The sequence below is a fragment of the Quercus suber genome, unplaced genomic scaffold, assembly GCF_002906115.3.
Source record: "Quercus suber isolate HL8 unplaced genomic scaffold, Cork oak 2.0 scaffold_207, whole genome shotgun sequence".
Lineage (NCBI taxonomy): Eukaryota > Viridiplantae > Streptophyta > Magnoliopsida > Fagales > Fagaceae > Quercus > Quercus suber.
The window spans coordinates 854972-868028 of record NW_027069665.1 but is presented as its reverse complement, the minus strand read 5'-3'; the positions used below and the strand labels follow the sequence as shown (position 1 = coordinate 868028).

General features: G+C 36.3%; 2 protein-coding genes and 1 long non-coding RNA gene across 3 annotated transcripts; all 3 read right to left on the bottom strand.

The window, feature by feature from the left end:
- Nucleotides 1-256: 256 nt before the first annotated feature.
- Nucleotides 257-1520, bottom strand: LOC136070064 (uncharacterized). Its single transcript, XR_010631298.1, has 2 exons — nucleotides 785-1520; nucleotides 257-645 (listed from the first exon to the last, which is right to left on the bottom strand). It is a non-coding gene; the product is annotated as an uncharacterized LOC136070064 (long non-coding RNA).
- A 31-nt stretch (nucleotides 1521-1551) lies between these two features.
- On the bottom strand, nucleotides 1552-4181 carry LOC136070063 (vacuolar protein sorting-associated protein 53 A-like). The gene is made up of 4 exons (XM_065779410.1): nucleotides 4053-4181; nucleotides 2619-2687; nucleotides 2447-2542; nucleotides 1552-1997 (listed from the first exon to the last, which is right to left on the bottom strand). Exons 2-4 carry the CDS (start codon nucleotides 2643-2645, stop codon nucleotides 1701-1703), a joined length of 420 nt encoding a protein of 139 aa, XP_065635482.1. The 5' UTR covers nucleotides 2646-2687; nucleotides 4053-4181; the 3' UTR covers nucleotides 1552-1700.
- Nucleotides 4182-7306: 3125 nt separating this feature from the next.
- On the bottom strand, nucleotides 7307-12351 carry LOC112036204 (DEAD-box ATP-dependent RNA helicase 53, mitochondrial). The gene is made up of 8 exons (XM_024069011.2): nucleotides 11753-12351; nucleotides 11176-11303; nucleotides 10672-11083; nucleotides 10247-10345; nucleotides 9830-10054; nucleotides 8851-9012; nucleotides 7688-8106; nucleotides 7307-7571 (listed from the first exon to the last, which is right to left on the bottom strand). Exons 1-8 carry the CDS (start codon nucleotides 12173-12175, stop codon nucleotides 7568-7570), a joined length of 1872 nt encoding a protein of 623 aa, XP_023924779.1. The 5' UTR covers nucleotides 12176-12351; the 3' UTR covers nucleotides 7307-7567.
- Between the last annotated feature and the right edge of the window lie 706 nt (nucleotides 12352-13057).

The following is a 13057-nucleotide window of genomic DNA, read 5'->3' as shown; positions in this document are numbered from 1 at the left end:
TTGAAAATCAACATATCAAGAAACTTGCTCAGTTAATTGCATAAGTATTGTTACACATAAATTCACATGGCGAGCTTCGAAGTTCGAACCTATCAAATAAAACCAGATTGCAACATAAATAATGGGCTTTGAAATGAATCCACGTTATACATTTTATATTACGTGAAATAGCATTTGGGTTGCATATTGAAGAGTCAACTTCAACTGAAATTGACTATAAACAAGAAGAAAAAGAAAAAATGCAAACAATCCGAAATTTTTGGAATCACAAACACTACGTAGATACTTTTGCCAGCAAACCTTAAAGAAGAATTGGTTGAGGTTTTTTAGTACTTCTGAGTTCTGACCACCAAGCTCATCTCAAATGCAAAATTTACCTTAACCAAAAAAATAAAATTACAAAATTTTCACAGCATCCTTCCTCTTACAATTACAAAATTTTCTGAGCCAAGAAAACTTGGACACCTTCAGTTTAATATAGAATCTCTCCCTAAATGGCCTTTTAAAGTATAAATCAAACTCCACCAATCTTAAAAGTTGAGATCGTGGTCCCATCATGGCTTCATTAATCTCTCTTCCCAGAAGCTAATGTACAAAGCTGATAGATTTTCTGTTCCACCCTACCGGCGACCAAACATGTCATTCCTAATACCATGTCTGCATATCAGCTATACAGCTTCTTTATATTTATGCATACTCTCTCCGTCTTGTCAAAATATATTTGCGGCAGAGGCAAAAAGGGAATAATGAAATCAAATGTATAACATTCTACCCATCATCTTACCATCAAAAAGAGCTGAACCAGAGGAAGTTAAGGATCACTCAACAGCAGCAGTCCTCTTTTCCATCAATGATTCCAGAAATGCTGCACACAATTTGGTGAGGGGTGGAAGATTATGTGATGACCCACTGAATATCGTCTCCCAAGGCCTCTCTGATGGAACAGATGGGACCAATGAAGTCTGGTTTCTCTTAAACTCCGGTAACTCTCCATAAATAGATGCATATCCAACTTGCCCTGTTATAAAAATATATAGTAAGGACCAAAATAATTGAGAGAGAGAGAGAGAGAGAGCAAGAACTACAAAGAATGTAACCATAACAAAATTCCAGACGGACCCATAAGGTCAAGTTTCTCATTAACTTTGGTACACAGATTATAAAAACCCAACTACTTTCTGTAGGTTCATAAACAATGATAGCTCATATATTTTGTGATTGAGTAAGCTCAGGAGTCATCCACAAGTTTCAACCTCAGTTTCAAAATAAAATCAAGGAGACATACATGTTTGCATTGGTACCATATAAATACTTTCATAGACATGCATATCTTTAAAATTTAATTTCTCAGTACTGTTGCACCTTTGCATACAGGATATATCACATTACTGGCATAAATTCACATGTGCGTATGATCTGAGGCCTACATTGTGCATACCATTACGAGGCCAAATCCAAAAATTAATAGCAAGTCATTAATTCCTCACACATCTTTTATTGTAGACACATAGCAAACACCAATTTTGTGTTAATGCAACAAGGGTTGTAATACAAGACCCTTTTTTTTTTTTTTGACAATATGTTTTTGTTATTGCTGGACATACAGTGATAAAACAAAAAAAATATTACCACAAAAAAAAAAAAAAAAAAAAAAATCGGTGACTAGTACCAAAACCGTCGTTAATGAGATTCTAATGCTGTCAAGCATTAAAGAGCTTTCTGAAGGGCCCATCTTTCCGATCTTTTGCAGCTTCAGTTAAAGCAAGGAACCTCTTGAACCCTGTTGTAGCTGCACCTCTTCCAAGTGCAGCAGCTCTGGCTAGCACATCCTCTCGGGAACCAATTAGTCCAACTGAAGCCAGATTGGGTATTGCAGGAGCTATAGGGGCAGGAGGGGCAGCTGGGACAACTGATGGTACCACGGAAGGTTGTGTGATCCCTGGCCCATGTTTGTTCAAGTCATCTAGTATACTTTGCTGATCAGCCTTTTTAAGGCCCTGCAAATGCCATGCAAAAATTAATTCTACATAAAAGCATAACTCATTCGAGGTATATATTCAACTCCAGCACCTAACACTCCTAGAGAAGTTTAAAATATTTTTGGTAAACTGACCAGCATAATTAAAACAAAGTGGGGTACACAAATTCAATTGTTAAGAACACGTCCACATGAAGATTGTTTTATGTACAACTTAGACTCACGACTCAAGGATTCAGAAAACCCCAATAGTTTCACAAGTCCATCAGTAGTCTTATTGAGTCAGCTCTCATGGCTTTGACCTATCTCCATTCAAGTTTTTTTTTTTTTTTTTTTTTTTTGGGGGGGGGGGGGTGGGTGGGTGTGTGGGGCAGGTGGTGCTTGACACTGTACATGAGTTAACCAATCATTCAGCCAGCAGTGTATGACTAAACCATATATTGAAGAACAGAAAGAATTGACTATAACCTTTAGCTCCAGAATGCGCTGAAACTCCATTGGTGTTCCTTCTGGCAGCAATGCACGATATGTATCCGCCACAGAATCAACAGGGGACAGTATAACCTGAACAATGAATATACATAAATTTGTATCAGAAAATAAAACTAAAACTTTCCAGGAAGCAAAATATATAACCAACCTTCAGAAGTGCTTCAGCTTTGCTCATCTCACGGCTTACAAATTTTGAATAGCTAGCAGCACCTGATGTCTGTTAAAAAAGAGTAACATGAAATATTTAACAGGCTTGCTTTTCATAATCAGAGACAATAAATACACTCCAGCAAACAATCATATGTAGTCAAAGAAAACACAGCAAATGAATGCAATACTTTGATGTTTATCCGATAGTTGAAACCAACTGTCTAGAATAGTTTGCAGATGGTAAATGATACGTTTTCTTGTCTATACTTATAAAACATTCATGAATAGTCAGTGCTGTTACATCCAAAATCACATGACAATATTAACCCAGTTGTTCCAAGTCAGCTGCACAAGTTTGCTTGCCATTTCACTCAATCAGAAGCCATGTTTTTAAATGAATGAGTACAAGTGGAGTGGGTGGATTGGTGTGGACAGCCGCTACGGAGAAAATTTGAACTATAGATAATCTCTGTAAAAGGCAGTTGTGTGTGGTGGATTGCTGTTGTATGTGAAAGCTGAGCCGGGAGTCTGTTGATCATTTGCTGCTTCATTGTTCTTTTGTTCATGATCTGTAGTCTATGGTTTTTGACATGTTTGGGAGCTTGGGTTATGCCTTAGAATGTATTGGCTTTGATGGAATGTTGGAAAGATGGGTTTTGGTTGGCATTGTTATGTGGATATTTGGGATGCTTTTCTCTGTGTGATGTGGACTACATAGAGAGAACGGAACCAGTGTATTTTTTAAGGAGTTGAGCACTTGATTCCAGATGTGAAGCTGGAACCAGTGTATTTTTTAAGGAGTTAAGTGCTTGATTCCAGATGTGAAGCTGTTATTGCTACGGATCCTGTACGACTGGATGGCTGTACTGAGTGGCCATTCTTTTTCTAATCTGCAGGAATTCTTAGATTTATGTACTCTGTCTAGATTTTTCAGACCCTCTGTTCACTTCCTGTGTACAGTGGATGTAATTTTCTCTCTCTATTGAATAAAGATTTTACTTATCAAAAAGAAAAGGAATAAGTACAATAACCAGTCGATCTATACTATCAATTTCCTGCCCTTACACTAGAGTACACAGAATTTTCAAATGAGAGCTACAATGCTTAGCAGCCAAATGATAGAGTTGAGCTTCTAGAATTATCTGGATTAGAATGTTGCCCACAAAAGTGGATAGTTGTAATGGAATATAATGGAAGCAAATTTAAATCAGAATATCAATTAGATATTATAAATTCTGTAGTAGTCAAAATTTATTAAACATTTTTCACTCTAGAAAAGTGAACATATAACAATATGACATTTAATTGGGAAAATAATAAAAGATAAGGGTTGAGTGCAACAGACATAAACTTTCTCACCAAACATGAATTTCCATATCTATCATGTGGGAGAAATACATGAAACTTATTCTATTGAAAAGCAGTAACTCACTTGTCGACCAAGTGCAGGAATCTCTAGAAGAATTGTCTTTACCGCTGAGTGTCCAATAGCATCTGCAAAAACATCAAACCATTCATTTACATGGCAATTACATGAATCAACCACAAGATTACGTTCAAGAAAAAAATAGATTTTTTGTTTGTTGATAATTTGATAGTTAGGGAAGGGGAATTTGAACTTTTCAAAAAGCTTTTTATCAAAGATACAAAGGACATTCTTCTCATGAATTTGTTCATACTATGGAACTAAGAACTTTAAAACAATGGAAAGAATGCAAAGAATACTAAAGGTCTAGGCAAGCAGCTCCAAATTAGGCAATTTACAAGTGAAATACATAGTCAACATTTTTCTGGTAATTTGAATGGTTTATTTATTTATTTATTTTTATTTTTATATAAGTAATAAACTTAATTGAAAAAAGAGGTAAAAAAATAGAGAGGAATGAAGCACACAGGCAGTGTGCTAGAGGCAACAAGAAAACAATGAAGTACAAAAATCAAGCATATCAGGCAAAGAATTGAGAGTAAAAACACCCAAAACATTTTCCCTTTCAAACAAAGTCTAAAGAAGAGAAGCTTCAGCTCATGAATCGATCTTCATTCCCTTCAAAGGTGCGTGTATTTCTTTCCCTCCAATTGACCCACATATGACAACAAGGATCATTCCCCAAAGCGCCTTAGTTCTGATTCAATTAAACTTGCCAAACCAACATGCTAGAAGTTCCACAACACTACACAAGATGGCCCAAAGAACCCCAAATAGTGAACACCATATTCCACAACTCTTGAGCTACTGGGCAGTGTAGGAGTAAGTGATAGCAACTAAAATATTTTAAGAAATAGACTGTTATGCATAGTGCATCACGCCCAATAGTAGAAATAATGCAAACTTCAAAGTGCATATGTGACTCACGAGTAGCATATACCCTGAACATGAGGAGAACCTCCTTAGAATTAAAATTTAAGGGGCATCATTCATAAATAACCCACCAGCCAGCCAAAAGATATAACTTTACTTTCCTTGAAACATAAGGTCTTAAAACATGTCTTTCTTGATGTCAACATCCTTTATCAAAAAGAAACAGAAATAAAATAATGAAAATAGCCCATACCTGTTGGCTCCAGTTTCTGATATGTGCTTGCATTTAAAGATGTTTGCATAAAATCGAGGACCAAGAGAAGATGCAAGCTGCATGGAATAAGAAAGAAATTAGAATATTGAGCCGAAAACTTGAAAGACAGATTCTTTGAAAAAGCGTAAGCCATTCAACTGAATAGGCACAAAGTTTAGTAGTCAACTAAATATTGCACAGTCAAGGATGCATAAAGCTATAGAGGCANAAAAAAAAAAAGGGTCTTGTATTACTTTCTCAATGATGTAATAAGAAAATGCTTATTCTCATATATGGAGGAATTTGAGTTTTTAAATCTCTTGCCTATTCCACTCTCCCTTTGTGACTGATCTGTTCAACTCTTCAGAATTTATGGACTTTCTTTGGTAAATTGTCTCACGTCTTCTGATGGTGCATGTTATTAATAGTGGCATCTTTTTTTTCAATCTTGTGTTGGCTTCAGAGTTTGCTCTCTTCTAAGAACAATGTTAGGGACAGCATTTATTACGATTTTTTGACTATTTGTGAAGGCTTTAAGTTGTGATTGGAGTATTATTACTTTCACATGAACTTACCATTAACTCCACTTTATTTATCTTCAAATTCCTTACCTCAAGATGTTCAACCTAGGACCAATCAGATCAAAGGAAAGAGGTATCTATTGGCAGTAGAGTGGTTCTCTCTGCACAAGGTTTCAGATTGGATCTCAAGAAACAGTCTTGCTGATCAATCATGGTTGGGAGTTAGTTGAAGCAAAAATTTGAAGTTTTGGTGTCAAATATCGTAGTCATGCTCAGTGCCCAAGCAACTGGCTAAAATAATAGAAAGAATGATAGTTTGCAGTTTCCCAAATGTTATTTTCATCATGTCTGGAAGTTTATAAGTTTATAGAAAAATGGAATGAAATCATTTTTTTTTATATAAAAAATAAATGGTGTATATTTTCTCTAATGTATTTCAGAGTTCATAAAAGACTGAATAAAAGGTAAAGAGATATTTTACTACTATATCATTCCCACTTTATTTGTCATTTTCATGATATGAAAATATTGATATTTAACCTTTATTTCATTAAAGGAATAAGTACTATTCATTTTTGTGAGGAATGCTTACAAGAACATATAATGGAATTAAGATTCTCTACTAACCATTCCATTCCAAGCCAAACAAGTACAAGTACATATAGCGGAATTAGGATTCTCTACTAACCATTCCATTCCAAGCCAAACAAGCTGTTGTACTTGTAGTTGGCCTTTTGCTTCAATATATAATAGTGGAGCCACTTGAGTAAAAGATGAAATAGTATCAGTTAATCAGTTTAGAGAAAAAGTTCATGCCTTGGTTTTGAGAATGATTTTGGGAGCCGAAGTACAAGTTACCACCTCTTTCATTTTTCCCTTCTTAGGGATTGCAAGTAGACCAAAATTAAATTGCTCTATTGTAACTTGTAGGAGTTTGGAAGGAATGTAAAAACCATAAAAATATCAAAGCTTGAGTAGAACCTTTTGCTAATGACATATTGGCATCCAATAAAATGTTCAGAAGTAGGCAATCTAGAGAGCAGACGTGAGTTTAAAAAAAAAAAAAAAAAAAGACTTTCACAACTTACCTCCAGACTTTACAGGAATCGATTCTGTTCCCTCCCCTATACAGATTCAAACCTTTGGTCAGATTGTTAAGAATGTTAAATAAATGTTAGCTATAGAATGAGAGATTTAATCACAATAGGAGACATTATTTTTATTACAACAACTAGTACAGGCACGACTGCCAAAAAGGCCAACCAGTCTTTAAATGTTAAGAGATTCATAAAACCCATTGGCGTGCAATAATTTTCCAAATATCAACTTGCCACCGTGTCGATTTTTCTCACTTTTTTTCCTGTTGCATCCCACATTACAGTTATCTGTAAAGAACAATTTCAAAATGAATCAAACACCATTTTACAATCCAAACTAGGATTATTTGTTTTAGTGAAATCAATGTTCCAACCATTGCTATGCTTAATAATTTTATCTAAATATTAACTAGGAAAGAAGTACACTCAGATTTTGAGTACTAAGATAAAAAGGAAAATAGAGAAGGGGGGGGGGGGGGGGGGGGGGAAAAATGGGGGGGGGGGAACAAAAAGAAGAACGAAAACAGACTGTTTCAGAATAAATTACATGGGCCTCAACTACCAACATAAGATTATTCTCTTCATTTAAGAATATAATTTTAATATAAACAAGAAGATATCTTGGACGCTACGTCTTAAGAGTAACTAGAAATATTAGTACTTCTTGTGGTGGAGAATCCTATAAGCCATGCCCCTTCCATGAAACTCAATTAATCAAATTGAATCGTTGTCCCTTGGCAATCTTCTTCCTTCTGGGAGCTGTCTCCTTTTCTTTCCTTAACTGCAATTTCAAGCATTCGAGTGTTATTGTTGGCTATTGCTCCATAAATAAATAAAAATACTTAAACAAAACAAGAGAATAAAACAAAACTAGAACAATCTACATTAACTTCCAACCTTTTGTCATCCCCAAAGCTGCCAAAACGACTAGTAAAGCCACCACCAAAGCCACCACTGTTTCGACTTGATTGACTGTCGCCAAATCCACTAGAACGACTTGAACCACCAAAGTCCCCAAAACCACCAGAACGACCTGAACCACTAAAGTCCCCAAAACCACCAGAACGGTTCCCAGGTCGGTTTGTGCTATTGCCACCAAAACCACCAGATTGTCGTGAGCCAGAGCCACCAAAGCGTCCAGAGCTAGAATCACCATAACCACCACTACGACCAAATCCAGGACGCCCATAGTCTCCTGACCGGCCAAAACCAGAATCACCAGACCGACGATCTCTCATGCCAAATCGACCACCACCACCACCACCCATGCTACCTAACATGTCCATGCTTCCACCCGTAGCAGCAATTTTAGGTAGCTGATCATCAACAAGTAATCAAGAAGTCAGTCTAACACGGAACATTTTGTAGGTGGAAATCAGTATCAAAACCACACTATAGATTTTAGATGGCAAATCTCTGTTTTGTATCTAAAGGCTGTAGGACAGACCAGCAGTAGGATTAGAGTCATATGCAGAAAAGGCACGTACTTGTTAGCGTGGTAAATTTTTCTACTGCTGAGTATTGCAGTCATAGCCATAACTGTTTTTATGAGTGCATTTTGTAGAACTTGAACATGCATATATATGATCATGAAAAAGTTAGTTTGCTGCTCATTTTTAGTTCAGAGTAAACCAACAAATTCACATCATTCATAACATCCTATCACGATACTGTCCAAGCTATATTTTCGATGATTTTAACTTTTGTCAATCTAATCATACAACACAGCTTCGCTACCAGATATGCATTTTTTTACGGACCTTGTAACATGTATAATCTCTTCAACTTGTATTAAATCAAACCCCACCTCCCCCTCCCCATTATCTTTACCAATACAACACACGCAGACACACACATATATATATGTCAAGTGTGTGTATGATTCTGAGTTAAGGCATATCAACCCCAATGGTTTGACCAGAGATTTGCATTGCATTCTTAAAAGCAAGCCTATATTCTATCTCATTATCAATGCATATAAAATTTTGCGTCAGCCTAACTTTCAAATAGATCTTAAACTCAGAACAAATAAGAAGATGCAAATGGCAAAGGATCTTGACCTCAGTAAATCTGCATCCTACATCTCGCTCTATAACTTTGACAGCCCTTGTCTGATCTGATGTATAAATCAGGATAGCACTTCCTTTCTTCCCAGCACGACCTGTACGCCCTGACCGATGAACAAATATCTCGGAATTGTTGGGAAGCTCGTAATGTATTACCTAAGCAAAAGTTGAGTTAAAATATTGAGCAAGAAAATGAATAGGACCACCAGAAAACAATTACATGCAAACAAAACATCCACTAATTAGAAAAGCAGGTTGGAGAATCCAGAGAAACAAAAGAGAATCGTTGTTAAATAAACATCTCCTCTCCCCATAAACAGGTAGGGCAGAATGAGTATAATCACCAAGAATATATGTATGCAGGGCTGCAACGCCCTGAGTTGTGTCTAGACACTTAGTCCATAGACCTTATTGCTAATAACATAATAGAGAGAGAGAGAGAGTATGATTACTCATTGATCTCACAATAATACATCTCACTAACTGATCGGATAGACGGGAACCTAAAAAATAAAATTAAAAACAGCTCCGGCACATAAAGTCAGTCAACCCAACAGCTAGAGGTTCTTTCACAACTGCTTGCAAAATGGTCTTGTATAGTAGAAATCACTGTATATTTAATCTGCAACAGGAGAAATAAAAATGCATACAGAAAATGGATAGCAACTAGAAAACTAGAAATTCTGGTTTTTGCACCAAGTTATTTTGGTGTATAACATGGAAAACAAATTTCGTTGAGAAATGTAAGAATAGAAGCACATGCTTAACATCATCAATTACACACCATGTAGGAGATAAATCTATTTTCAGTTGTCAATTAAGAAACACACTAGTTGATTGCAAACAAAGGAGAATTCATAATCACCAAAAAAAAAAATAAAAAAATAAAAAAATAAAAAAAATAAAAAACAAAACAAAAACAAAACAAAAGATAGCATAGGAAATAAGAAAGAAAAGTGGAGAATAGTCCTACCAGATCAACATTAGGAATATCAAGCCCACGAGAGGCAACATCAGTAGCAACCAAAACATTGAAATGCCCCTCTCGGAAACCTGCAAGTGTTCTTTCCCTCTGAGCCTGTGAGATATCACCATGCAAAGCCTCACATCTGAGGCTTTTTGCCATGGCATATGCCAATCGATCAGCATCACGCTTTGTTTGAGTGAAAACAATAGACTTTCCTCCTTTTGCATGCTCCTGACAAACAAATCTGATGGTGAGAATGGAAGCAATATTGAAAGAGCGATAGAACAAGAATACATACAAAGTTTCTCTTACATCAAGAAACAATGAAGCTTCATAAGATTTTGATAAATAAATAATGTTATTAAATAATTACATCAAACAGAAAGAAAAATTGAAAAAAATAAAAAAGTTTTGGAATCATACTGTTATCAGAGGGCCAATAATTGAGGCTTTTCCATAACTATCCGAGGCAATTGAGTATAAAGAAATTCCATCAGCCAACTTTTGATCGGAATCTCCAACCTACAGAACACTTGAGCAATAAGTGCACTGGATTCAAAAATAATATTATCATAAATACAAACCTCAAGGTTGCAGCAACAAGTACAAAAACCATTATGAAATAAACAAAATAAGAGACTTTTCTTTTCCATCCCTACTACTCCTACTCCTATAATGATATTGACAATAACCACTGCAACCAAATCAAATTCACAGAAAAGTTAAAAACATAAGAAGCAAAGAATCGGATCCTTCAACACAGAAGTCTAAGGTGGTGACAGAGTAGTCATTCTGTAAAACTCATAACCAATGAGTAATGACTGAATAAAACGATGACGCGTACTCACCAGATCAATGGTTAGTGGCTTTTTAAGATAATTTTGGGTGAGCTGTTTAATCCAAGTTGGCATGGTTGCGGAGAACATCAGAGTCTGACGTTGCTGTGGCAACCTCTCCAAGATTTTCTCAACGTCTTCCTGAAAGCCTACTTGAAGCATCTGATCAGCTTCATCAAGAACAACAAACTGAACTTCTGATAAGTTGAGAGCACCTCTGTTAAGAAGGTCAATAATGCGACCGGGTGTGCCAACAGCAACATCAACACCATAATCAAGCTGTCTCATTTGGCTTGAGATTGGAGTACCACCATAAACACAAATGGTATCCAAGCCTGGTGCAGACTCGGCGAATTCCTTCTCGACCTGGCGAGCAAGTTCCCTAGTTGGAGCCATAACCAAGGCCAGAGGATACTTTCCACGCCTGTATGATGAAATTGTTAAGAAAGAAACAATTGGAATTGGATCACGCTGGTCAACCACACAAAGAGAAGCAAGTGAAGAAATAAAACAAACCCATGTTTGGCATTGAACTTAAGGATTTTATCCAAAATGGGAATTCCAAAAGCAAGAGTTTTGCCAGTTCCTGTTCTAGCACGACCGATCATGTCACGCCCTTGCATTGCTGGTTCCAGCACCGCCCTCTACACAGAATAAATCACATTTTCAAGCAAAATATCTAGCCATAAATAACATTTTTGAGATGTAAACCAAAAATTTTATTGCACAAACACACTATACAACAAAAACATAGGTCTTAAGCTTCAGAGTCAAAACAACACAAAACAAAAAAAAAAAAACCCTCATAAAATCTAGGCCATTGAAGGCCAAACTTCACTAAAATTCACCACTACAAAAACTCATTAATTTAAAGACCCCATTATCAAAGGCAAGGCACACAGGTTCTAAAACAAGATCAAAAATTTTGTTTATAGTTATGAAATGGGTATCCATTATCACTAGCCGCACAAACAAGGACATAATTTTTTTTTTGAAATTAAAAAGAAATGATTTTTGTTACTTGTTACTGAAAATTAAGAGAAACCCATAAGAGGAAAAGTGAAAATAAATAAAGGGTAAGAGCCAAAGAGACCTGAATAGGGAAGAGCTTGGTGATACCCCTCTTGGCCAAAGCAGAGATAATCTCCTGAGCGATTCCAAGCTTAGCGACCTCCAACCCTTCATCGGCTTTAGGCGACGAAGACGAAGATGAGGCTTCGGATTCGTAATCGGCTATGGCAGCGTACTCGGCGAGAGAAGGCGAGGAGGCCTTGAAATTCAACGGCCCTGATTTGAAATGAAAGGCTCTGTTTTTAGGAAAAAGAAATGGGTATGCAGTGTCTCCATTATTGACAGGGTGGGAAGATGGGGTTGATGAATGGTGAAAGTATTGGGTTTGAAGGGTAAAGGAAAGGTTGTTGTTGTTGTTAGTTGCGAAGGAAGAAGAAGCGAAGGCGGCGATGTTGCGTTTGGAGAGTACTGAACAACACCTTCTTGATGCAATACTTGTCATCATCTTTGTGATTTGCAGAGGAAGAAAGAGAGAAGAGTGTGTGTAGGTTTGGGTTTGGGTAGTGGAGGCTGTTTTAGGGTTTTAGGATAGGGTTTGGGGTTTTGGGGGCATGCAATACACCAAGGAAATGAGGTCAGGAGTGAAGAAGGCCTCTTCGAGTGATGAAGCAAAAGCTACAAGGGTTTAGGCTGCTACTTATTAAAATGTTTGCTAAGATTTTTATGGAATCCGGATCCTCTGTGGTCAGCTTCATCCCCACTGTGCTGCACCTTCTTCTTCTTTTTTTTCTTTTTTCTTTTTTTAGCACCATGCACTTCATTGTCTAGGGCAAGTACTGTAAAATGTTTCATTTGTTTGCCTATATTCTCCTAATGTTTGTTTTGCAGTAAAATATGATTAAATTTATGGGTTCCAATTAACGTAATTTGTAAAGGTTTTTATCATTGAATAATAAGTTTAAGGTTCAAATTCCGCCTATATTAAAAATTGATTATTGTCTCATCTTGATAATAAGAGTAATTAGCATAAAATGGATGTTACAGATTGAAATTATAACTTACCTGACTTGAAAAACCTATATAAAAACTTGTAAAACATTTTACAACAAAAAATTTTGGTAAAATGTTTTCCAAAATGGAAAACATATTTTCTCTCTTTCTTGCTCGCATAGATGATTGACATAGTTAGGGATGATAATGAGGCGAGGCGAGACCAAAAGATGGGGTCTTCACCCCCGTTCCTTAGGGATTTGTGAGGCCCCATTATGCCCAGTAAAATTCAACTTCGTATTAATTTTTCTCACCTCATCCCACATCTATTACATTTTTTTCTTAATAAATATTTCGTTAGTATGGATATACTTGAAATTCAAATTGAATTTATTAC

Coding starts and splice junctions, on each gene's coding strand:
- LOC136070063 (XM_065779410.1), bottom strand. CDS start 2,645: ATGAGCAAAGCTGAAGCACTTCTGAAG. Junction 2,543..2,618: donor AAGCTGAAGCACTTCTGAAG/GTTGGTTATATA, acceptor TTCATTGTTCAG/GTTATACTGTCCCCTGTTGA. Junction 1,998..2,446: donor AGCGCATTCTGGAGCTAAAG/GTTATAGTCAAT, acceptor TGGCATTTGCAG/GGCCTTAAAAAGGCTGATCA.
- LOC112036204 (XM_024069011.2), bottom strand. CDS start 12,175: ATGATGACAAGTATTGCATCAAGAAGGTGTTGTTCAGTACTCTCCAAA. Junction 11,084..11,175: donor AAGTTCAATGCCAAACATGG/GTTTGTTTTATT, acceptor TTCATCATACAG/GCGTGGAAAGTATCCTCTGG. Junction 10,346..10,671: donor AGCCACTAACCATTGATCTG/GTGAGTACGCGT, acceptor AGTGTTCTGTAG/GTTGGAGATTCCGATCAAAA.